This window comes from Brachypodium distachyon, chromosome 1 (genome assembly GCF_000005505.3).
Source record: "Brachypodium distachyon strain Bd21 chromosome 1, Brachypodium_distachyon_v3.0, whole genome shotgun sequence".
Classification (NCBI taxonomy): Eukaryota; Viridiplantae; Streptophyta; class Magnoliopsida; order Poales; family Poaceae; genus Brachypodium; species Brachypodium distachyon.
Genome location: NC_016131.3, coordinates 62,533,705 through 62,558,913, shown reverse-complemented (window position 1 = coordinate 62,558,913; position 25,209 = coordinate 62,533,705). Strand labels below are relative to the sequence as shown.

Here is a 25,209-nt window from a genome sequence, read left to right as displayed (position 1 = left end):
TCGTGTACCGTGTACGTGCTATCGATCTGGAGATGGAGTGGAGACTGAACAGTGAACACTGAAGACGAGGTTGTGTCTGTCGATCCACTTCGCTCTCACTCTCGATCCGTGTCACTCTCACTCTGAGAAAACGTGTAAATGCGTAGTAACGATGATGATGATACGGTACGTGTGGAATTTTTGGATGGAGACTTTTCGCTTTTGATTGAAAAGCACCTCAATGTACTACTGCATGTCTTTTGCTTTGCTGTTATGTTAGTCTCGATGTATGTACAGAAACGACCGGGGAGCAGCTATGCCGGGGAGGACAGACATTCGCCAGTCTAATTCCAGGACGAAAATCCTCGTACTGGAATTAGTCACGGTTCACGGCAGCACGTTCCATTTGCTAATCTTCTGTCCAAGAAACTGGGCACCGCCGCCGCTGTTTGTAATTAAGATGCTAAGATGCAGCCTCAGTACAGCCTGAGCCAGACAACTATCATCCTTCCACAATGACACGGAATTCTTCCACAGAAGATGCGATGAACAGCGGAATTCCCCCCAGCGCACGGCCCGAGCTGTAAAGGTGGCATCTTAATCCGCTTTTGGAGCCAAAGTGGGGTGCGCATATAGTGCGCGTGCTATTCCATTCTTCAGCCTCACAACACCAACCGAAGCAAGCGTTCGGGACACGCAAGGAAAGCTTGCCAACTTGACAGAATTCATCAATCCCTAAAGTCTAAAACGCAGCACGATTTCACGAGAATGTACCAGGGCAATTAACATGCACAATGTGTCGGGTGTCGACCATGCGTACACGAGCCGGTCGGTCACCAATATGATTATGAACACACCATGATCAACAGGGCGCACACACACACGCATCTTGCATCGCAGCAGAGAGTAGAGACAAGGGTATATGTGGGTTGTACTTAGTGGTGGTGCAGTCTTTGGGTGGCCATTATGTGAAGCCAGACGCAGCGGAAGGCGGCGACGACGGCGCGGTGGTGCTCGGCGGCGTTGAGCGCGAGGTAGCAGGCGAGGAGCTCCTCCAGATCCTCCGAGGAACGTATGTGGTTGGCCGCCACCATCTCCGCCATGCTCTCCGCCATCTCCCGCTCCGGGTCAGACGACGTCTTCACCACCACCAGGCTCTCGTACAGCCAACGCCGCCTCATAGTCATAGTCCTCCCCCTCGTCGACCCCACCGCCTTCTCCTTCTCCTTGTCGTCGTGATCGCGCCGCGGCCGCAGCCTCCGCCGGCGCCCGGCAGGCTTCACGTGGAACCCCCGGCCCCTGCCGAAGGTGGACGGCGTCGTGGCAGCCGAGGTGGTGCTGCCGCTGCCGCTGCTACAGGGGAGGACGTTGTCCGGGGTCTCGTTCTTGGCGGGGGCGGGTCTCGTGGTGATAATGCGCCGCAGGTTGAGTTCGGGCGTCGTCGGGGGCGCGTCGACACCGCCGAGCCTGCCGCCGGCGCGGCGGTGGACCACGTCGACACGGACGTCCAAGGCCGAGCCGCCATCGTCCTCTTCGTCGTCACCGCGCGGGGCGATGCACCGGAGCCCTCCGTCCCGGCGCGCGCGGTCCGCGCTCGGGAAGTAGTAGGATGCTCTGTTCGGCGAGTAGCCGGCGGCGCCTTGGGAAGCTTGTGGTGGTTCGCAACACTCCTGGCTTCTCTGCTCGTCGAGGGCGCCTTGGGCCGGGAACGCGCTTGATCGCTGATAATTGTCCTTCTTCCTCCTCCTGAGCTTGTGGAACCAGGAGGAGGCTGGCATCGCGTGGGCGGGAGACAGAGACACTCTGTTGCGGCAAAAGACAGAGTGTGCTTGTGCTTGTGCTTGTGGTGCCGACTGCAGTGTTGCAGCTGTTGATCGCCGTGGAGAAAAGCTTTGCAGTGTCTCCAGCTAGCTAACGAGGTCCTGATGGCTGAGAGGAGATATATATATCGGGATTTGTCGCGACAGGTATGCTGGATTTCAGTCGGAGGGGAACGGAGATATCGAATATATCTAGTTGTCAGAAACGAGAGGCAGGCGAACTTGGAATTGTTTGGAGTGTGAACTGATCCTACGTACCATCCTGGTATTTGAGGCGCACTCCACTTCACTCTGTACAGTCTGCAACAAAGATACTGCTGTCATGGGTATGGGGAGCAAAACGGTTGTAAATGTCAAAGTTTTGGTCATTAATTTGTACGCAAATGCAGGGAGAGTATAATAAGGGGCTTACATGCCCGCTGCGTGTCTCGAACCTTACAGAAGTCTTTGCGTGGGGCAGGAGCTTGTCGCGCCCAAAGGCCCCAAACTTGAACGCCAGCACCGCGTAGAGGCCCCGCGCGTCCTAAATTAATCATGTTACGTACCGGTTGTGCGGCGGTAGGTGGGTGCACGTAATTATCAAAGTGAAACACTGGAAACATGGGCAAACACCTCATGTACTTGGCCCCTTGGGTATATACTTTCCAGGCGCAGCTCTTTTTTTGACTGCAAGGCGCAGCTTGTGTTACATGCATCGATGATGGATGCTCACTCACGTCCGGACGACTGATTTAGGCCGGCGCGCGACGTCTAGGAGACGCGACAAGAATTACGGGATCATTGCAGGTGGATTGGCGCCGTGTGACCCGTACCCCGGTCGGATCTATTTAAGTCCCCGGAGTCGCACGCAGCGAGTTTGTCTTCATGTCAGCAGCAACGAAACAAATACGGAGCAAAGGAGTCTGTGGATTTCAGGGCTATTACGAAACAAAACAGTCTTATTTGCCTGTTTGCGCGGTATTAAACCTGCGGTACTGCGTAAAACTTGGCTTACGTTGTGATATGAGGAGATCAGGCGGCCGGCGATGGTGGTTTCATATCTTTACTACTCCTTAATTCACAGTTACGTTAGTCCATCGTACGTCCTCCCGACCCTTCGCCAGAATTACATCGATGCCACCGCCCACCAAATTTGCTCCCCTCAGGCCCGAACCGTTCTCTCTCCCCTCGCTCGAAACATTCCCCTTCGCTAACCTCCAGTCCAATCCCCCCGTCTCCTAGGGTTTGCTGCCGTCTCCCTTCCGAACCTCCAGCACCGCTGCAGCCCTCCCGTCCATTTCCTGTGCTACCTCTACCTGCGCCACACCCCAGCCAACACCACCACCGGATCCACAACGCCGCCACATCTCTTGCTCTCCTATGCCGCCACGCACCGCTCCCCTCCACAGCCCCCGAAAGCATGCCCGCACTGGAGGGGTTCAATTGCAGCTAATTTTTTTTAAATAATACAATTTTTTTAATCATTTTCAAAAATAATACGCTTTTTTAAAAAATTTAAAAAATACGGCGAGGCCGATTGGGCCCAGTTGGCCTGGCCCAAGCCGATTAGGCCCAGTCGGCCTCGGCTAGGCCGACTGCAGGCCGCCCGTCTCGCCCGCGGGGCCTCCACGCGCCAGTCGGCCTGGCCCAGGCCGACTGAAGCCCAGTTGGCTTCGCCCAGGCCGACTGGCCCAGTTGGTTTGGGCCAGGCCGATTGGATTCAATTCATTTTTTCCCACCCGATTCGAAGTAATTCCATATTTTTCTTCGGATCCTTCCGGTCTTTTGAACTAAAATACTCGACAACCTGGATAAAAGTAACACGCCGAATCCGATTGGAAGTAATTAGTCTTTACCGCTAGTTCGTTGCATGATCAACGCATACACGGCCGAGGCCCATTTTTGTCTCGAATCCTTGCGGTTTTTTGAACTGAAAGACTTGATATTTGGATAAATTAACATACATTGATAATGTGCTGGTTACGGAACCAAGGTACGAGTAAATTAACATACATTGGTAATACCGCAATTGGACATAATTAAAGATAGCTAATACATAAAAACACAAGCATTACTGAGTCTACTTAGGCCATTTTCCGCTCGTATCGCCACGTTCTTCTGCAGCCTTTGCCACGGCGGCCCTTTCTCTTTGCTTCTCCCTTTCTGCCTCACGAGCATCCTTGCGCTTTCGTTCCTCCTCTTGCATCTCAAGCGCTTTCTCCCTGTTTTTCCTTAGTGCTTTGTCAATCCAACGACGTTGTTCCTCCCTATGCTCTTTCATCTCTCTCTCTTGCTCCTCTTTCTCCTGGGCTGCAGCTTTTTCTGCACGCTCCTCCGCGTGGAAACGCTGCCATGCATTTCGGGACCTTGTTTTGATCTCTTCCACCGCCCAATCCGGCATCTCTGTGTCAATCCAACGATACCACATGCATAGGGGCGGAGGAGACTACAAAAAAGCCTACTGTTACAAATCTGATATGACACAAAAAACATGTTTAGAACACCTAAATGTGCTTACCGGAGGCTTGTCGTACGACGAAACTGGGACAGGTGGTTCATACTCATAGTTCGCGCACATGAAAAACCTCATGCCCAGCTTATCTGAAAAATCTGTCACCTCCTTCACCTTGCATAGATTGCCGCACCACCTGAAATGTTCCACCCCCCGAGGCAACATCGCATCTTTCATCCTCCTCGGCCTCTCGCCCTGGTCCGAGCAAGGCAAACTCATTTGGGGACACTGAAATATTGGAAAAAAGAGTAGTGGCAAGGATGATTAAATGACTACTGGAGATGAGGTATTTATAGGCTCTCAAACTCATTCTCCCGCCACCGTTTCCCTCCTCTTTTTCTCGCCTGGTTTTCCCGCTTCCTTTTCGCGCCACCGTTTCCCGCCTCGTTTTCCCGCCATCGTTTCCTGCCTCGTTTTTGCGTCACCGTTTACCGCCTCCTTTTCCTGCCTCCTTTTACCGCCACCGTTTCCCGTTTATTTTAAGTTGTCGGTTTTAATTTCAATCTTTCTATTGCATATGTATTTAAGTCCTGCCGTTATTTATATGCAAATGTAACTTGAATAAGAATGCGAAAATTAGTAACATGTCTCTCTCATACATAGGTAGAAATATGTCTCATACATAGGACCTACATCCAAATATCAGGCACGACGTCTGGGACGGCGTTCTGGGGGTGCCTGTGGCGTGGTCCAGCCATACCTATGAGGTGGCACTACGTTGCGCTGAGGAATCACGGTCTCATCCTCACGATACTGTGTATCCTCCTGTGTGGGATCTGGTGGCGGAGTACTGAACATCCAATTGTATTGGACAGAATAGTCCTCTCCTTGAGCGTGATCCTGCTCACTACCCCACGAGGGTTCGGACAACGATGACTGATGCCCGTAGGCTCCTGCATGTGTGAAAGTACTTAGCATTACAATTGCGTAGCAGTCATGGTAACGAACACAATAGATAGAAATATACATATCCTGTGGCTGGGTCTGTGGACGAAACTCGAAGTTCATCCTAGGACTCTGCTGGTGCTGCCACGACGAACCTCCAGCCTCAAAATAGGGCTGCTGCTGGTGCCACGCCGAACCTCCAGCCTCAAAAGAGGGCTGCTGCTGGTGCCAATAGTCGAAAGAAGACTGCGGCTGGTGCCACGACGAACCTCCGGCCTGCGCAGGAGGAGGTCGCCTGGGCGTCGACTGCTCTGGTAGACGTGGACGCGGGTGGTGTCGGGGGTGCGGTGCTTCCTGCTGACGTGGCCGCTGCTGGTGCGTGGAGTGACGAGGGGGCCGTACGGACGCCTGGTGGTGAACGACGTCGGAAGTGCGGGTGCACGTGATAGCCGCGTAAACAGAGCGTAGCTTCTCCTCCATTCGTCTAAGCCAGGACCGGTGCGGCTCCCGTGGTAGTAGAAGTGGACCGGTCGAAAGCGAACGTCCATACGCAGCGAACTCGGCCTGTAAATCCTGTGTCAACTGAGCCTGCAATTGGCACGAAGAGTATTACATATATATGGCAAAGTACGTAACAAACACATGCATTATGTTAAGAGAAGATACTTACCGCGTGCTGTCTAGAGCCTGAAGTAGACTGGCTAGGGTACATATCTTGCAAACTCGGCTCGACTATCTCCTGGGGGTGAGAGTGCTGAATGATGGTCAATCGGGTAGCTGTCATGTACCGCTGCAAATATCCGTTGAATAGATTGAGATCAAAGGCCGCCAATGGCCAAACCCGTGTCGTCGCAGTCTCCCACTCTGTGACGTACGACTGAACCCTCTGCAGCCACTGAGTCTGGGTCCTGGTACTTCCCTTCCTGGTAAACCTGAGATCGCAATAGAAAGTTGAACAATAAATTCTGGACAATTCTGGACGACAATCATAAATTGGAGAACTGCAGATACCTGTGGACGACCTGTGGAAGTGGATCCTCCGTCGGTGGAGGAACGACCAATTGGCGTGCCCCAAACTGCCTCATGACCCTCTGCTGGGCCATCTCCTCCACGCAGACGTCGAAGATGATCTTTGATTTTGTCATCCAGTAAGCGTAATCTCTCGTGCAGACCGTGGACATCCCGCCAGGGTATCTATCCTCGATGGCGTCCTGTGTGTACGGCTCCCAGACAACCGCCTCAGAGTGCAACACGTCGAACTGCTCGTTGAATGATGGGTAGCAATTCCTGACGTGATCGTGTGCAAAGCGTCTCTGTAAAAAAAAAAGAATTTAGGTTCATTCATGGTTTATGTAAACTAATGTATGAATTTCACATTCGACATACCTTGCTACGTGTCCAAATTGTCGCGAAAGTAGGCAGGTCGATGTGTTCTAAGTCAAACAACTCCTGCTCAGGGTTAGGGTGATCACCCGTAACGTGTGGTCGGCCGATAGAAAACCTCTCCCACGACCAGAGCTGTAACAATAAAGGACATCCAAGCAGGGCTGACTTGGGCGACGCAAGCTGGCAAGCGTTGCACATACATCGGTACGTAGCTGCTAAGACGGCTGAACCCCAACTCCTCTGTGTGATGTCGTCACCACAAGTTGCATTCGCGATCTCCCGGCCTAATTCATAACCACCACCTCCAGCATTCGACACAGAGTTTGCATTGGACAAGTCATAACTTGATTCACCCTCACCTTCAGCTCGATTGGTCTCATGAGCGACAACCTAGATTAAGGTGACAGGTGTAGTTCCTCTTTTCTCGCAACTTTCTAACCAGCGCACCCACTTTGATGTCCGGTCTATCGGCCTCAAAATCCAGAAAATATTTAAACTTGACCTGGTCCACAATGCTTGCACACGGACGGTGTATGTTTCAGGATTGACCGCTAAACATCCTACCAACCATTTATGCAGCTGACTAAACGTCCATGTTTGAGGGGCCGTTAGATCCAACTCCACATACTTAAACTGACTCAGATCAGCTCCGTGCTCGGTTGTTAAGACAGTACCGGAACCGTAGTAAAAAACAAACTTCACTACACCGGACATCTCTGATGCCTAAAAAAATGTTTAGACACGTCAATTAGTAAGCAGTACGGCATATAAAAAATATTAATACGCGTCAAATACTAAGCAGTACGGCATATTAAAAATATTAATACGCGTCAAATACTAACCAGTACGGCATATAAAAAATATTAATACGCGTCAAATACTAACCAGTACGGCATATTAAAAATATTAATACGTGTCAAATACTAACCAGTACGGCATATTAAAAATATTAATACACGTCAAATACTAACCAGTACGGCATATTAAAAATGTTTAGACGCGTCAAATACTAAGCAGTACGGCATATTAAAAATATTAATACGCGTCAAATACTAACCAGTACAGCATATTAAAAATATTAATACGCGTCAAATACTAACCAGTACGGCATATTAAAAATGTTTACACGCGTCAAATACTAAGCAGTACGGCATATTAAAAATATTAATACGCGTCAAATACTAACCAGTACGGCATATTAAAAATATTAATACGTGTCAAATACTAACCAGTACGGCATATAAAAAATATTAATTCGCGTCAAATACTAACCAGTACGGCATATAAAAAATATTATGACGCGTCAAATATTTAGCAGTACGGCATATTAAAAATGTTTACACGCGTCAAATACTAAGCAGTACGGCATATTAAAAATATTAGTACGCGTTAAATAATCACAAGTACGGCATATTAAAAATGTTTAGACGCGTCAAATACTAAGCAGTACGGCATATTAAAAATATTAATACGCGTCAAATACTAAGCAGTAAGGCATCAAAAAAAAATCTATTCTATCAAACATATTACTCCCGGCCATAATATTTAGATGCATCAAATACTAAGCAGTACGACATTAACAGTTGTCCAAAATAATGAGCACTACCAAACGCTAAAACATACTTCTATATATACGTACACACATATCCTCATAAACATATACATTATAGGATAAATACGTGAGAGATTATGATTTACCCTTGAAGCGTGCGAACCCCAACCTCGAGCAGCCTCACGGTCACCGGATGAGCATATTTAAAAAAAAATAAAAACGCGTATTATTTTTGAAAATGATTAAAAAAATTGGATTATTTAAAAAAAATTAGCTCAATTGCATGGAGGAGGTGGACGGGAGGCGGTGGAAATGCGTGGTCGATGAAGCTACGGGGAAAGGGAAGGGGGCAGGGGGGGTCTGTCGTCCCATTGGGGGCCTCCGTCAGGGCCGTTCTGCTCCAGCCGCCGCTACCCCCCCCCCCCCTCCCCCCCCCGCCTGAGGTAAGTCTCCGAGAATTGGTTGTGGATTTTGGACGATTTTTTATGTGTGGGTCTCGTCCCAATCGTAGAATTCGTGAAGCTGCGTCATAGATATTTGTTTTTCCATCATGATGTACGGTTGCTAATTTTTGACCTGGGAGACTTTTCAAGTGTACTCACTCGATACTGTAGAGGTCATCTAGGTGAAACCGGGAGATCACATTGTGTTGTACTTCCATGACTACGACTGTCTCCGTGGAAAATTTTGTGTCGTTTGATGTTATTTGCAACTGTGCATTTAGTTCTGAGTTGTTTCCATATATATCAAGTAGCACCTAGCTTCACGTGGATTTCTCAGCTTTTTTTTTTCCTAAAGAATGATAGTGAGTTGGTGTATATTTTAGCTGGAGCTCATTCAGTCAAGTTCAGAATTTCCGGTTCGTGTGACCAATCTTCCACTTATGCTTCTCCAAAGAGAAAATCAAGCACCGATATCAATTGAGAGATAAAATTGTCAATCTCTGCATACATTTATATGGCTCATCTATTTACATTTTTTATTTTTGTACATATGACACAGCATATCACTATGCAGTTTCCTTCTGTTTCGGATTTCTCTGAAGCCCAAAGATGGTTACAGCACCTACTAGCGTATTCTTGCTGAATGTGTCTTTTTCAATATGAACTCACTAATCGGTTGTTCTTACGGTACTCTTTTATTGGAGATCATTATGATGTAAAAAAATGCCTTGACATCTGATTTCTCTCAAAGCTAGCAAACAAGTGCCCTCCTGTTGTTCTTGTAGGTTCACTATAATCAAGATGGTAGCACCCTTCTCATTCCCCAGCTAACGGTACCGGCGAGATCAATATGATCCCCAGCTATGTCTACTCACTCCCCACAGGGTAACTGATTACTCATTATCACTTTAAATATTTTAAATCAACAGCGGCGCATGTTAGTGATTGTGAGTACTGAAGTAGTACACGAGCTGTGTTTTTGGTTCTTCAAATTGGAACTGCGATATGTAAATTGGATTGCTGAGATCCAAATTTGATCTTCTTCCTAAGAGGGCCAGTTAAACCATTTCAGTTCAGAAATTAACTTTTACATAAAAAATTGTAGTGCTGAGGGTACAGCTTGGAGAAAAAGATAATCGTGTTGTCGACACCGTGTTCAAGCAAGTTTGGATCCCAAAAGAATACTATCTGATGCTACAATTGTCCCAAACAGGAGTTTTTTTATTTTATTGCGGGCTGCCGATCAAATGTATATTGTTTCCAAGGAGGGTGGAGATTTTCATCCTCGGAAAGGTAGGAGTAGGGAGGTTGGTTTTACATTCCCCTTCCTGGTTAAGCAGACACTATTGATTCAGTTTCTTTTTCCAGTTGTGCTTTCTCTTGATAGTGACACAGTACAGCTGCTGGATTCATTTTGATATCTTATTCTTTATCAAGTTTTGTTGTAAACTTCTTAGTGCTACACTCTGCGAGGAGTAACAGTTCACTTTTAATTGTTTTGTGAAAAATAGATTAATGTTCTCATGCATCTCTAATAGAGTGCTCTTGAGTCCAAGTGTATGTTTTGTCCTTTCATAGTCTGCAATGCTCATACTCCTATTGGTTAGTGGAACTATTGTCATCTGTTAACATTATATCAACATACTTTTTTGGTCTTTCATTGTTCCTTTTCAGATTACAGTAGGGTTGATCCGTGAATGTGTAGCAATATCCCTTTTTTTTGTTGCCACAGGGTTGTTAGCATTCTTGCAGTAAAAACTGGAAAACAAGAAATTATCGGGCGAATGCTTATTGAAGCACATGGCAAGTGAAGTCTTCACTGCCGCCCGCTGCGAATGGTCAAAGAGTACCATCAAAGCTATAGCTGGATGATCCTCGGCATTACCGATTCAACTCGCAGCTTTTCTTCAGCCCGTTAGTGATTATATGACTTGGACTATGTACATGTGCGCTGTATTATTGGTCAAAGCCTGCCATCTTCGTTAATGTTCATGTGCACTGTATTATTGGTCCATGGTAGAATTCGTTTTCCTCTCATATTGTCACTCCTCTCATATTGTCACAGTTAGTGATTATATGACTTGGACTATATACATGTACATAAACAGTGGTGCATTGTTATCCGATGACCATAACTGGTAAGCTATAAAATGTTCATCCCGCCGTTGCAACGCACGGGTACTTAGACAGTGATGGTAGCGGTTGACCGGGGCTGTCTTGTCGACAACTGTATCGGGTGCGTGTAACAATCTGATCTTTCCTGATTGAATCCGGCCAAATCTAACTCTAGTCCTACTTAGAGCATCTTCAGCAGAGCCGCTAAACAGGGTCCCTATCACGTTTTAGGGGCCGGTAGCAAAAAAAAACCGACTTTAGCAGGGACCCTATTAGAACCCATATTCTAGGGAGGCCTCTAGAAACACCTCCCAAGCCCCCATTCCCATCCCGTGCCATGTAACTTTACCTCTCTCTCTCTCTTGCCTTTCTTCCACAATCCCGTCGTCGAGTCCCTGGCCGCCGCCATGCCCCGGTTGCCTCTCCTCGTCGGCACATCGCCGCCTCCTCGTGCCTCGGGCTGCCTCTCCTCGCCGGTATGAGCGCACAGCCGTCCTTGCTCTCCGCCGCGAGGCCGCCGCCCTGGCTCTCCGCCGCGAGCGCGCGCCACCGCCGCCCGTGCCTCCGCACGCCCTGGCTCTCCGCCGCGAGTGTGCCACCGACGCCCGTGCCGCCGCCGCTCTCGCTCCCCAGCGCCGGTATGTGAGCTGCTGCCGTGCTTTCTCTTCGCCGCGAGACGCAGTCCTCGCTCTCCGCCGCGCGTGTGCACGCCGCCTCCGCCACCCTCGCTCCCTAACGCCGGTACAAGTGCCACTGCCGTGCCTGCTCTCTGCCGCGCGCGCCGCCGCCGCCCTCGCTCCCTAGCGCCGCTGTCGACCACCGCACTCGACCGCCACCCAGCCCGCCAATGCGTCTCGGCCGCCGCCACCAGCCCACCATGGCCTCGGCTTGGCTTGCCCCCATGCCCTCCTTTGTTGTTGGGGAAGAAGATGAAATGATGAAATTGACACACTGACAAGTGGGTCCCATGTGTCAGTGTATAAGAGAAAATAAATAGGAACTGAGATATAGGGGCTACTGCTGAAGAGCAAGATGAAATAGGGGTTTAAAATTTTAGGGGTAAACCCCTAAACAACATTTAGGAACCCTGTTTTAGGAGCTACTGCTAAAGATTCTAGGGTGTCCACGTATTATTCACACCGAGATCTACAATGATATCAACATGTGATTTATTTGATCCAAACAAGTACTCGGGGAAGTTCCATCCATGACCCTGAAATATAGTCGTATATCCATCTAACATGTAGTCGCATATCGTCAGTTTCTTTAACTGATGTTGAGAAATAACTGGAGCTCCATCTATGACCCTGGATCGATCAAAAGTTTCTGCTGTTGTCTCGGTTTCATGCCGTCACCTGATCAACAGAACTTCATCAGTCGCACGACTTGATGGTGCCAGCCAAAAGCAGCTGATCCCGTGCCATATCTGCTGTGCCGATCGTCCAAGACCGTACCTTCTTCGCAGGGAATTCAGTGCCTGAATTCAAAACTGACATGCTTGCTGGCATGCATCACACCGCCAAGGCCGGATACACACATGTGTATATGTATACGGCGGCATGACCTGCTTTTCCGGAAAAAAAATTAGATTATCGATCGTTGTTGTACTACCTCCGTCCCAATATACGAAGCACGCACGTATCCTAAGATTTCAAATTTAACTAGCAAAATATAAATTATATTTTATAAAAAATATATCATTAGATTCGTAATCAAATGAACTTTATAATGATATATTTTTTACGTCATATAATTTATATTTTAATAGTTAAATTGACGATCTTAGAACACGTGCGTGGCTCGTATATTGTGAGGAGGGAGTAACTCAGCAGCAGTTCCTGCAGATTCGCGAGCCGCGGCGCGATGGACAGTGGCGGAAGATCTCCATGGGATCTCGCGTCGCCCTGCACGTGGTCCTTGGGGCATTCATCCGACGGTCGGCGACGTTCACCGGGGTCGGCACGCACGTACGCGCGCACATATCGGGGGCGCTCGTCAATCAGTTGCTTCGTCACGCTTTGGGTGAATTGGGACGGGCACGGGACCGAGCAGGCGGGGGTGAGGGGGTCGATCAACCGTAGACAGATCGAGGCCCAGCGGAGAGCCGGAGATCGCCCGCCTAAACATTTTAGGCTCGGCTTTTCACGGAATGGGGGGTACTGCAGTCTGCACCCCCCGCGCCCACCCTGATATTTTTCTTCTCATGCATAATCTTTGCCGTTCGTGGTCCTGGGTCGCCCCCTGCTGCTCTAATCTAGTGTAGGAGTATCACCAGTACGTATTGTTTTGTCCTGCCCGCGACACCGACTGTGCGAGCGACTGACTTGCCGTCTGCCAAGATACCGTGCCATGTGTGCGTGAGTCGGTGGCACGAACAACACGCATGCCAACTCGATCTCTCGGCTCGCGCGTGCGTTTTGGCCGGCCAGGTCGACCACCGTGGCCCGTGGATATCACACGAAGATACGATTGATCTGACTGCTGACGGGACAGCGACGAAAGCGAAGCTCACCACAGCCGCGGGGATGCAGCGGTGATAAGTTATCTTACCCTCTCGGTGCTCTGCGTGGCTTAATTCTAGCAACACATCTCGGTCAAGTTGGCAGCGGCACCGGAAAAAGTTGGATGGTGGAAAGCACCGAAAGGTATCACTCCTACAGTACAAACTTGCCAAAACATGTACAGTGTGTCGTCAAAGGGTAATGGACATGGTGGGCACTTTTGCTCTCGTCACCGTCCAGGGGACAACAGCCGTCACCTCTGAAATGTAGTGGAGTATCACTCCATGCATGCAGGAACTTTCAACGCTAACAAAATTACACCTTTCGCCTTCAAGTGAGAACTTCGTAACTCAAGTTCCAAAACTGAAACTTTCAGCTAAAACGAGAGATAGGTCAGCTAAAAACAAGCGGAAACGACAATCTGAATGCGCAGATCCCTAAATTTTCAACCAAGATTCAGAAAGTTTTTGCAAGAGTGAATTGTACTTTCTCCGATGCATAATAAGCGAGTAGAAAACATCATTTTTATAGGGCTGTTTGGATTTAGCCATGTCAAAATTTGGCTAGCCAATTATTTGATCATGGTATTGCTTGTCCAAAAATTGGTCAACATTGGCAAGAAAAATGAATTAGAATGCCAAAGAAAACATTGGCATGCCAAATACTGGCTATCATCCAAACAAAGACCAACTATTTGATCGTGACCAAAAAATTGGTAGGCCACAATTTGATCGTCATCCAAACAGCCCCTATATCCATTTTCTCACCACCGAAATATTTTTAATGGAGCTACGGCCGCTCCCCTGGCCCCTGCTGCATACCCACACCACAAAGTTCAGTACCACCGACTTCCTCAGCAGATGGAGCTTCTACTAGCATGCATCTGGCGTTACTTCGGCGTACAGTAAAGACGGACCGTGAATTGAGCAAGTGATTTGAGATGCAAAATATTTTGAATGTCCAAAACTAATTTTTGATTATGTAGATGTTTTATTTTCGTTCCTGTGTGCATTCAGCAATGCTCGTTTCTCTTCTTGTGTATGTTGATACGGCAATACCTCTTTTTTCATGCATTGAATATGTTGATAGGGAGTACGTATAGTAGTACTTTTTTTAGAGTAACTGCGATTTATATTAAACAAACAGAGTGAAACTAGTACAATGCAGAAAAGACTCAATCAAAAGACACATACTATCTTAGAAGTCTCTGCACACATCAAAGCCCAAAGCTGCTGCCAAACTCCAGCGATGCCGAGGTGCTCGTCGGAAAAAAAACACAGCCTCCAACAATGCAAGATCCAGAGTAGCACCATTGCCAAAGAGCTTTTTTGAACCGATGAACGGCTTGCTGTAAACAGCGAGTCACATGTCGATGTAGTATGTCGGCCGGAGAACACCTCCATGCCGGACTGGATCCAAATACGTCGCATACTTATCGCACGTTTTGCATGCATGCAAGGTTAGAGGTAGAAACATTCACGGGTGACCATTTTCCAACCATACACGCATTAATAATGCAATCTTAGGTAATTAATCTTTTCACTGTTGCAATTTATATCCCTATCTATCTTATATTTGTAAGAACATGGACTGCACAACGCGTGACTACACATACGACGTTCCCGTTCACAAAAGCTAATAGACATGTTTTTGATGCGTCTCTACGATCTTTGACACGGTGCGTGAGGTGACGTTCTTGGGACGCTTTGTGAAGCGCCTCTACGGTGTTCTAGAGATGATTAAAACGTATTTACAACCTATATCGGACGTTTCTACAAGACTTTTTAGTTGTAGTGTACACTGGTGGAGCTACATTGGGGCCAAACTGGGCCATGGCCCGCCCTGATTTTTTGAAAAAAAATAGCGCTACTAATGGCCCAGCCCACAGAAGAAATCAGCCCGGCATTACCCTTCGCGCTGCATCTGCCTGACTGCTCTCTTCGTCTCGCCGGCAACCAGGGCGCGGCCGTGCGCTGCCTCGCTGCTCTCGAGGACCAGGCGACGCCGCGACGGACTGAAGCCAGCCCGGGCCGCCCCACACGTCGCCGCTGCTCGCCCCCTGCCTGACTGCCCTGCGCCCGTGCGCTGCCTCGCTGCGCCCGCAGCGTCGAAGCCCCTCCTGCTCCGCCGCCACTACTGGCTGCTCCGCCGCAGCTGCTGCTTCTCCGCTGCGCGCGCCGCTGACGCTCACGGCTCATCCCCGCAGGCTGCCCTGCACCTGCTGCTCCTCCTCTTCCCCCAATTTCTCTAGCCAGGTACGGAGTAGTTTCCCCAAATCCCTAGTTTGAACTTTGTCAATTTGGTCGGTGGATTGTTCCCTGAATATGTTTTTGATTCTACAAATTGCAACAGCCATGGGGAAGCCCTCTCAAAGAAGAATTAATGTTGTCTTGAAACGAAAACGAGCTGATATAAGTGGAGATGAAAAAGATCCTGTAACTTTTTTGTTTGTAGTAATATTATGTAGCCAAAGAGAACAAAAGATTTGAGGAACGAATAATATGCTGTGAAGTGGTGCGATTGAGCGCAAAATTTTGTTTTCTCTTTTACTTGACCCGCCCATGAATTTTGTCGTAGCACCGCCGCTGGCAGTGTAATATGTTCTCTTTAAAGGACGGAAAGAGTATATCTTTTGATCAGGACACACACGCATCGAGTCATCGGGCGGCGGAGTCACAGTCACACGTTTGAGCAAATTGACCGGGGCCTAGATCCTTCAACCATTCCTACTTTCACATGCTCCTTTTCTTTTCCTCTTTTTAGAGAGGTCATGCCTAGTCTTACTCCGGACCAGTGGTTTCCGCGCCCAAGAATAGCCCCATCCGCTGTAATATATGGCCCCAAGCAAACACCACCGACCATCTCATCCAGTTTCTTCCGTGCTCCCGAAACTTAACGAGAGTGAATCAGCTTCCACGTACACGAAATCGCCATGGCAAAGAGAGCATCCGCGGCCACGGCCACGGTGTGGTTGCTGGCGGTGGCGATGTTGATCTGCAGCGCGTACACGGCGGCGGGCGCGGGTACGTGCTTCTGCGACTGCATGAAGAACCAGTGCATGACGCTGGGCACGGACCCCAACAAGTTCGATTGCGCCGCCGCCTGCACCGAAGGCTGCCAGCAGGTCGGGGAGCAAGGCCAGCCCAAGAAGGGCGATTTCTGCGGCTTTTGAGAGCCCGTCTCCCCTGTCTAGGCTCGCTTGGGCCGACGAGCGACCAGCTCCTGGTGTGGATGTGCACTGTGGATGGAGGTAGACATGATCAGCTTCGGAGGAACAATGTCCTGGTAGGATTAGTTTCCCAGTGTTTTGTTTTTTCAACGAGTCTTTTCGATGTTAGCATCGCGATTAGTCTTATGATGAATGCTTTGCACAACGGTGGGTTCAGAAATTCTTTTTGGAACTTTGCACGAGGGCTCAGTATGGCGGGATCTATCGAGGCCAGAAGACAGAGGTGTGTCGTACTGGGTTGGACCCATGCCGAGTGATGTTTACTCCCTCCGTTCTAAAACATAGAACGTCATATTTTGTTTGGCTATCAAACTTTTTAAATTTTGAACTATCGTATATCAAAAAATATCAGCATTGTTGTAATATAATAAAATCTTTACATGACCGGGCCGTAATCCTACGAGAGGACGATCAAGTCAACAAATTCCAAAGATCGGTCAAATCGTCAACAAGACGTAGTCATGCCAACTAGGCACCGGTCAAAGGAATCAACAGGTCAAACCGCCCATGCCATGGTCAAAGGAGAAGAAGAGATAGAGTAGGTGTCAAGAAAGGTGTAGGGATGAGTTTACCACTTTGTCCTCACTTTCCACCTCCCTCACGGGTAGCCATGGTCTTTTGTCATGGACCCTAAGTTATAAATACCCCCCTCCATGAGGGCATGTATCATTCACTCTTCATTGAAATAAGATCAAAGGGGAGAGGGCTAGAGCAACCTAGAGCCCGTTCTCGAGTGCTTGGGTCGAGCCAAGCCTCGACTCGACCTCGAGGACACAACTTATGAAGCCTAGTTTCGAGGTTCCGGGCCGTCTAGTACGATCTCGACTCGAAGTAGAGAGATCGGGTTAGAGTCTCGAGGGTATCCCAACCTCGCTACTTGGGAAGACAAGTTCGGCCCAAGTCCGATGCGGCTCCTAGAAATCTCTCGCCATAGGTGATTTGGGAAGACGAGTTCGGCCTAAACATCCGGCTAACGACCCCCTCGAAGCCTCTCCTAACATAGGACTAAGTCGTAGGATCGACCGAACCTATTCAAAAAATATCGACGTGTCAAACTTGTCCAAGTGTACGGCGACCTTCGCTATAAGGCCGGTGTACACACCCTACATACTATTCTCGCACTTGAACCATCGAGCATTGGCACTCCGTACTCCTGTTGTTTTCTAAAACAATAACAGTGGCGCCGACTGTGGGGAACCCTCGCAGCAATTGAAGATTTGATGGCACCGACGAAGCCTACTTCATCGGGTGCCCAACTTGCCGCGAAATCTACACGGTTACAAACGAACAAAGAAAACGCCTCGGGGGTTCCCGAGGACAGAGAAATTTTCACCAATCCGGATGCCGCCGCAAGCATGGACGCTACGACGGAAGTTGTGGCCGCACCCCCGCTCCCGGCCGTCCCCGAAGGAGCCAAAGCACTCGGAACCGTCGTAGGCGGTACTTCGGTCCTCACCGGCGTGGTGACAAGGATCGGCGAGCTACTTGTGGTTACCGCCCCCGCAAGGGACGCGGAACTTGGTATGCCTCGTTCAATGGGCTTCGGCCACCTCCCCTGCAACTGGTAGTAACCCTGCCCTCGGAGCCTACAAGGGGAAACAATGTGGCGTCAGGAGGATCCGCGCCGAAAAACCAAGGAGTCCTGGCTTACGACCCCTCCAACCCAGAACTACCTCCATTAGCGCTCGCTGCGATCGCCCATGGAGCTCCTTGGTACGACCCATATTGGGGACTTCCGCCGCATGGTGCCCTCCAAGTTGCACACGCTCCGAACCAACCTCGCTTTGCGAGCGCCCCGCAAGCGCCCCTTGCTCCCCCCGCCGGGGCCGAGCAAGGTGGCAACCAATCTCCGCCTCAAGATGTGCCCCGCGGAGAACGAGATCCCATCGTGCACGGAAACGAGCAAGTCGCGGAGTCCGGAGCCCTCACCGGCGGTGAAAGAAACCTTCGCCGACGCTCCGACCCTCCAAGAAGACACCGAGATCCCTCTCCGAGTGACCCTTCTAGCGATGAGAGCGACCCCGACGAAGGAGGATCGCGTCGCCAGAAAAACCGGAAGGGCCGACCATCTTGTAACCCGCTCACGCGGGAGATCCAAGACGCAGCTTTCCCGCCAAGGTTCAAGCCGCCGCCGATACGGCCATACGATGGAGAGTCCAACCCTTTTCAATTCCTGGACATTTACTCCAGTGCCATACGAGCGGCGGGTGGAAGTCCCACCGAGATGTGCAACCTTTTCCCGCTCTACCGAATCTTGCAAGAATATGCACGGGGCGAAGATGGAGACATCGCCAAGAAGGACGCACCGTGCGGCGCGCCAGAAGGGACTCCTTCATCAGATCAGCCCTAGGCATCCGCACCATCTTCCAAGAGGAAGATGAGGCGGGGGAAGAAGGCGCCCGGCGATCAAGCTCGAAAGATCTTCGCCGTCGAAGGGCAAAACTCGTCCCAAAAGACTTGGCAGCCCAAGAAGCCTCCTCTCTCCTCCGAGGGAGGCGCCGGAAGATGCCTTATCCACAACTCGGCGAGCCACAGCACCGAAGAATGCAATACCCTCATCGTAGCTCGTGAAGAGTTCCAAGCACGAATGCAAGCCCGACGCAGGGACGAGAAGGTGCCCAAGGCTCCGCGCCCCGGCAACTTGTTTCAAGAACCCGCTCACCATGTCGGGGTGATACTCGAGGGCTCCGCCACAGGCCGAGGGTCAAAGAGGCAACGCAAGGAGTACGCGCGCGAAGTCAACGTCGTTGGAACCTTCACCCCAACACCACCGCCCAAGTGGGCGAGTGTACCCATTTCCTTCACCGAAGAAGACGCTAAGGGGATACGCTTCCCGCATGACGACACCCTCTTCGTGATGGCCATTGTCTCAAATTGGGAGCTCAAGAAAATACTTGTGGATGGCGGAAGCTCCGCCGACATCTTGTACCTGAGCACGCTAAAGAAGCTGATGGAACCACAAGGAGGATACAAGAACGGTTCCTTGCAACCGTCGCTTTACCCCCTAACCGGCTTCGTCCTAGGCAAGTCCATCCAGCCGCTCGGCCAAATTGAGCTCCTCACGACCTTCGGAGATGCCAGTAATCACCGGACCGAGCTCGTGCGCTTCGACGTGGTGGACATGGAGGCATCCTTCAACGCCATCCTTGGCAGAATGACTTTAAATTGCCTCTGCGCTGCCGTCCACCACAACTTCCTGTGCATGAAGATCCCGGGCCCGAAAGGCGTGATCACGGTCCATGGTGAGCAATCCTCCGATAGGAAGACACTATATCGCCACGAGACTAAGTGCGCCGAGAACGGAGAAGCATCCAAAAGTGTCCATGAGCTCTCGGGCATGGGGGAGTCCAAGACCAATCACCCGGAGCGCTACATCCCTAAGCCCCTTAAGGAGATACGCATCTCCGGCGATGACGCCACGCGCATCGTGAAGATCGGGGCCGACCTCTCGATCGAACTCGAGAAGAAGCTCATCGACCTACTCCGGGAGAACTCCGACCTTTTCACTTGGTCCCCCTCTGACATGGGAGGAGTCTCACGCGACGTCATGGAGCATCGACTCGCTATAAGGCCCGACAAGGTGCCCGTGAAGCAAAAACTCCGGAAACTCTCCACGGAGTTGAAAAACTATTTTATTTAAATAGTTATACAGCATTAAAGGCATTTATAGGGCAAAGGTTTTTATTTATATATTTCTTTTGCGGGGAAATTATTCCCAAAAGTTGAATCATGATAAAACATGATTTTACAAATTTTCTGAAATTTATTTGGATCAATTTGGAGTTCAAAATCAAAAGATATCAAAGAAAAAGAGAAAAGGCTAAAAGGATAAAAAAAGAAGAAACCGGCCCGGCCCGGCCAAATGGACCGAACCAGCCCAACACACCTCGCGCCGAACCGGACCGAGCCGGCCCCGCGCTGTGCGTGCGCTTGCCACGAGACGCTGACAGGCGGGGCCCGCGTGTCAGGTCCGTCTTCCCCGGACGGCAAGCGCCGCGCGTCATGGCGTGACGGCCGCGAGCGCCATCACCGGGATCCGCCGTTCCCGTGCCCCCTGAAGCCTGCCAAGCGTGGCCCTATAAAGCCCGAGCTTCCCCGCTTCTTTTCCCCCTGCTTTCTCCCTCGCTTGCGCCCCCAGGCTGCCGGAATTTGCCGCCGAAGAACGCCGCCGCCGCCGGTGAGCCATGTGAGCCATGTTGCCCGAGCCCTCAAATTTCTTGATCCCCTCGATCTTGCGCACGTTTTGACGCGCTCGGTTTTGTCTTTGGTGCCTCGTAGCCGCTGGAACGCCGTCCGCTCGTCCTCGCCAGAGTTCCCGTGACGCCGCCGCCACTCGTCGTCGTCCTAGCCGTGCACCTCGTCGCCCCGGAGCAAACGGACGGCGTCATCCTCGCCACCTCATCGCGCCGCCCAGCCGGACCCTTCCCTGACGACCTGAGACCGCCGGAGAGCCGTCCGCCGCCCCGCCCGCACCGCGCCGCCGCCGGAACCCTCGCGCCGCCACGGTGAGCCCATGTTCGATCTGAGCCGTCCATTCTTCGTCAAGGTCGAGATTAGATCCTATTAATTCCTTTAAGTGAACTCGTACCAGCCAATCACGGCTTGACACGTGGCACTGCTTAATAAAAACAAAAATAAAATTTTAATCCCGGATTAAAATAAATCGCAGTTTTGCAGAAACACTCCTACACTTCAAATGATCATAATTTTTAAACCCTTTGGCCAAATTTGACAAATTTAACCTTTCTGGAAAGCTCTTGACCTGTCGAATCTTTTGGCACTGTGTAAATTTAAATTTGAATATTTGAATCACAGTCAATTTACAGAAAGACCTTTTATGACATTTAATTCATAACTAATTTTTTAGAAACCCTTCTTAATTGAAATCAATGCCCAAAAATTTGTTTTATTCCTCTGTCCATTGGGACAGAGAGATAAAAAAAATTTGAATTAAATTATTTGGCTGATGCCAATGGAACTATAATTTAGGATTTTAATCAATTGCTTTTGCCTTTTTGCTTAAAACCCTAATGCATTTGTTTTAATTACCAATGCTTAGGACCAGTTGATCACCTGAATAAAATAAACCAATTCGTGTCACATGTTGCATCGCATCATAGCATATCTTATTTTGTCGTGATGTGAATTGTGTGTTTATGTATGTGTATGTTGGTTATTTCGTATAGTTTTCTCGGAGAGCGAACCTTGTGACTGTGACGAGTGTTTAAACTCCAACTGCTACCAAGGCAAGTTTCACTTTGATCATAAATTCCCATTGCATTCCTATTTTAAATACTTATACACTAGTGTTGTGTAGTTTGCATTGATAGGGATATTATTCGTATCTATGCTAGTTATGACTTGGCCTATTAGTGATAGGATTACCTTTGCCATTACCCTTCCACCAATTGCCATCGTAAGTAGTTGAATGCTATGCTATGTTAATATACGTGGGAGGGAACCTCAATTACCTTGAAACAATTATTATGAAGTATTTTGGAAACCTGGCAAAAACAATTTTAATGAACCGTCCTGGGTGGGCTGCTTTGAGTATTTGAGATGTATGCGACGTCAGGTCCATTTCTATGGGTCCATTTCTATGAGTCGTCTCGGCATTTCTATGGGAGCGCCTGCATCGCAAAATGTCTAATGCCACCGGGGTAACCAGAGACTGGACTAGTTTCCTGTTTAGTAGCTTCCAGTACAACCACATGGTAATATGGGCTCTGCCAGGATGGATGTAAGACATATGATCCTGGATCCGAGGGATTGTGCAGATGTAGCCGTGTAGGTGGGAACGTAGGTCCCTCAGGTGGTCTGCGTGATTATGGTCTGAAAATTCCTGTAATCGATGCCGTTGCTACTCTACCCTGAGGACAGCAAGGGATTAACACATCGATTTCTTGTGGGTAAAGTGTACCACCTCTCGAGAGTGTCAAACTAAGTACTTAGCCGTGTCCCCGGTTACGGACGATTATGAGCAACTAGATTTGGGGGCTGTAAGGAAGGTCTCACTCGTTCCAATTTCTTAATAAAATGAATGGTTTGAACTTGGGTTAGGAGCATTGATGTGTCTACTCAATGTCCTTAGATTAATAGGTGCATCGGTGTTTCTACCCGATGTCCATTAGTTATCAATATTGTAACATTCAATTGTAGCAAGATAAACTATGTTTTGCTACCACGCCATAAAGCCTGATCCCACTATACCTCAATTGCATATACTTGGTAGCATTTGTTATAACTTTCAGGTGAACTTGTCAATACATTCAATGTATTGACCACGTAGTGGCTGCAATCAATAATGCAGGTGAATCTGACGAAGAGTGAGGTTCGTCGATGTTCTTGGGGTCATGTGCTTACATTCCAACATGCTCTCTCCTCTGGGAGTAGTTGAGGCCCATTTGCTCTAACTTTCTGCTGCAGTTTTATGATACCATGTTTATGGTTTTCGAAACTATATTTGTTTATGCTGGCTCAAGGGGTCATGCAAGTTTGTAAGTAATATTAATTCTGGATGATACGATGTAATAAAGTACTTTTGACCTTTGTATCTTGGTATTACATCTTGAAACTGTGTGTGCTATTGAGTCGATCCAGGGACTAGCACAAATAAGCACAGAGATCGAACCCTGTACAGGGGCGGTCGCTTCACTCAAAGAAGTCTTCGGCAACAAGGAGGCCACCAGGAGAATCGCCAAATGGGCAACAGAACTGGCTCCCTTCTTGCTGGAACTCACCGTGAGAACGACTATAAGATCCCAGGTCCTCGCCGACTTCGTGGCCGAGTGGAATGCGCCGCTAGCCCCGCCCGAAGAGACGTCGCCCAAGGCCAGGCCCCCCAAACCACATTGGATAATGAGGTTCGATGACTCCAAGCACCACAATGGTGCTGGGGCTGGAGTCGTACTCGTCAGCCTCGAAGGGAAGATCTTGAAGTACGCCGCCCACCTCGACTTCAACGCAACCAACAACATGGCGGAGTTCGAAGCACTCCTTCTTGGACTCCGATTGGCTAAGGCCATGGATGTTCGACGCCTTCTCATCCAAGGTGACTCCCAGCTTGTTATAAACCAAATGGACAAGTCATATCATGCCTTGATGAAAGGATGAAGAAGTATATTGAAGAAGTTTGCAAGATGGAACGGTACTTCCTAGGCATGGAGGCGCGAGGCATCCCACGAGGAGAAAATCACCTCGCCGACAGATTGGCCCGAACGGCCGGTTCCAAGGAACCTCTGCCACCCGGCGCATTCTTCGAGGTGATCCGTGCCGCATCCATAGGAGAAGAAGCAAATGACTTTTACGAAACTTCGAAGACCAGCATGGTCATCGACAATCCACCCTCTTGGATGACGCCAATCACCATCTCCTCCAAATTGTCGCGGAAGCTACGCTCCAAACGAGCCGACTGGATCCCGGCAAGCTCCCACTCCTGGACCAAGGACGTGCTCATGGGACGAACGACGTCCCGAAGCCCCCCAGGCCCAGAGTGTCGAGGGAGCCTACCGGAGTGACGCAAGCTCGTCTCTGAAACGTCGAGGAAAAGCCACTGCGAGTCCCACCCGTCGAACAGACGCAACGCGCTCTTCGCCGGCATCAGGGGGAACTCGTCATGGAAGCCGGGACGGAGCCTCACCGCGACCGACCCAAAAGCACTCCAAGTACTCTCGTCGGGGGTGCGACGCTCCTCCAAGTGGACGGTGAACAGCAACAAGAACAACCTCATGGTCGGAGGCTCCCGTAAGGCGGTCTCACAAAGCCATCTGAACGCGTTCAGACGCAGGATCGCCAAAGGAAGCAACTGCGCCATCTCGATACCTTAGGTATCCAGGAACTCCAGCAGGAACGGGTGTACGGGCAGGCATAGTTCGGCGTGAAACCAGCTGGTGAACACGACGATGTGCCCTCGACGCCTCTGCGGCTCCAGTCGAAGCTCACCCTCGTCAGGAAGCGAGGCAAGGCCCTTATGGAAGTAGCCCGCCTCCACAAGGTCCGACAAGTCTTTCTCGGTCGTCACTAACGCCGGGAGGATGTCGGGAACCCGTCCCGGTGCAGCTGGGTACGGCTCAGGCCGAGGTCCTCTCTCCGGGCGTGTGACTTTCTTTGACCTCTGTGGCTTGCCCCCCGACGTCCGCGCCTCAGCCCCGCTCCCGTGGGAAGCCTCCCTCTCGACACTCCTGCCGGCGCCGGCGCGATGCTCCGCGTCGGACCCTACCATCTCGCCTACAAGAAGACGCCAAAAGATTAGTAGAAGTCACAAAAAATCCCGAAGGGAGCAACTAGGGAAAATCTACGCCGCGAGGTCACGCACAACCGTCGGTAAAAAAAAGGGAGAGAGGGAGGAGTCCCCTCCGAAAATAGGCCCAGGCCTGAGTACAACATCGCCGGCCCAGCCTAGTGCAACAAAAAAATGATGAAAAGAGGGAGCCCAGCTTCCTCCCCCAACACCGTCTTCGCCTCCGGCCCGCTTCGGCCGAAAGAAAAATGGGCCCAAGGCCCCGCGCTTGTCCACGGCCCAAGTGAGAGGGCTGTTCGAACGGCCCGAAAAAAAAGAGGGAAGAAGGGAAAGGCGCGCCCGTAGGGTGTTCGGCCAAATGGCCGGCGCCCCGAGACGCGCCGCGCCGCGTTCTGGCCACGCCCCGACCGGCACCCACTACGTGCCTAACCCCTTGACATGTCGCGCGTACGCCCCACCGCAACCGGCACCCCTGATGCACCCCGCTCCACGCCCCGGACGTCACGCCTCACAGGCGTCGCGCGCGCCTCGCCTCGTCCGTGACCATGTCACCCCGGCTCCAACACCAA

General features: G+C 50.2%; 1 protein-coding gene and 1 long non-coding RNA gene across 2 annotated transcripts; one reads left to right on the top strand and one right to left on the bottom strand.

Moving 5' to 3' along the window:
• Positions 1-737: 737 nt before the first annotated feature.
• On the bottom strand, positions 738-2,156 carry LOC100838148 (transcription repressor OFP1). The gene has a single exon (XM_003561614.4). It carries the CDS (start codon positions 1,755-1,757, stop codon positions 915-917), a length of 843 nt encoding a protein of 280 aa, XP_003561662.1. The 5' UTR covers positions 1,758-2,156; the 3' UTR covers positions 738-914.
• Positions 2,157-15,269: 13,113 nt separating this feature from the next.
• On the top strand, positions 15,270-15,734 carry LOC112271885. The gene is made up of 2 exons (XR_002965405.1): positions 15,270-15,427; positions 15,525-15,734. It is a non-coding gene; the product is annotated as an uncharacterized LOC112271885 (long non-coding RNA).
• The last annotated feature ends 9,475 nt before the right edge of the window (positions 15,735-25,209 follow it).

What these genes read in the sequence shown, in the direction of transcription:
- LOC100838148 (XM_003561614.4), bottom strand. Translation starts at nt 1,757, where the DNA reads ATGCCAGCCTCCTCCTGGTTCCACAAGCTCAGGAGGAGGAAGAAGGAC.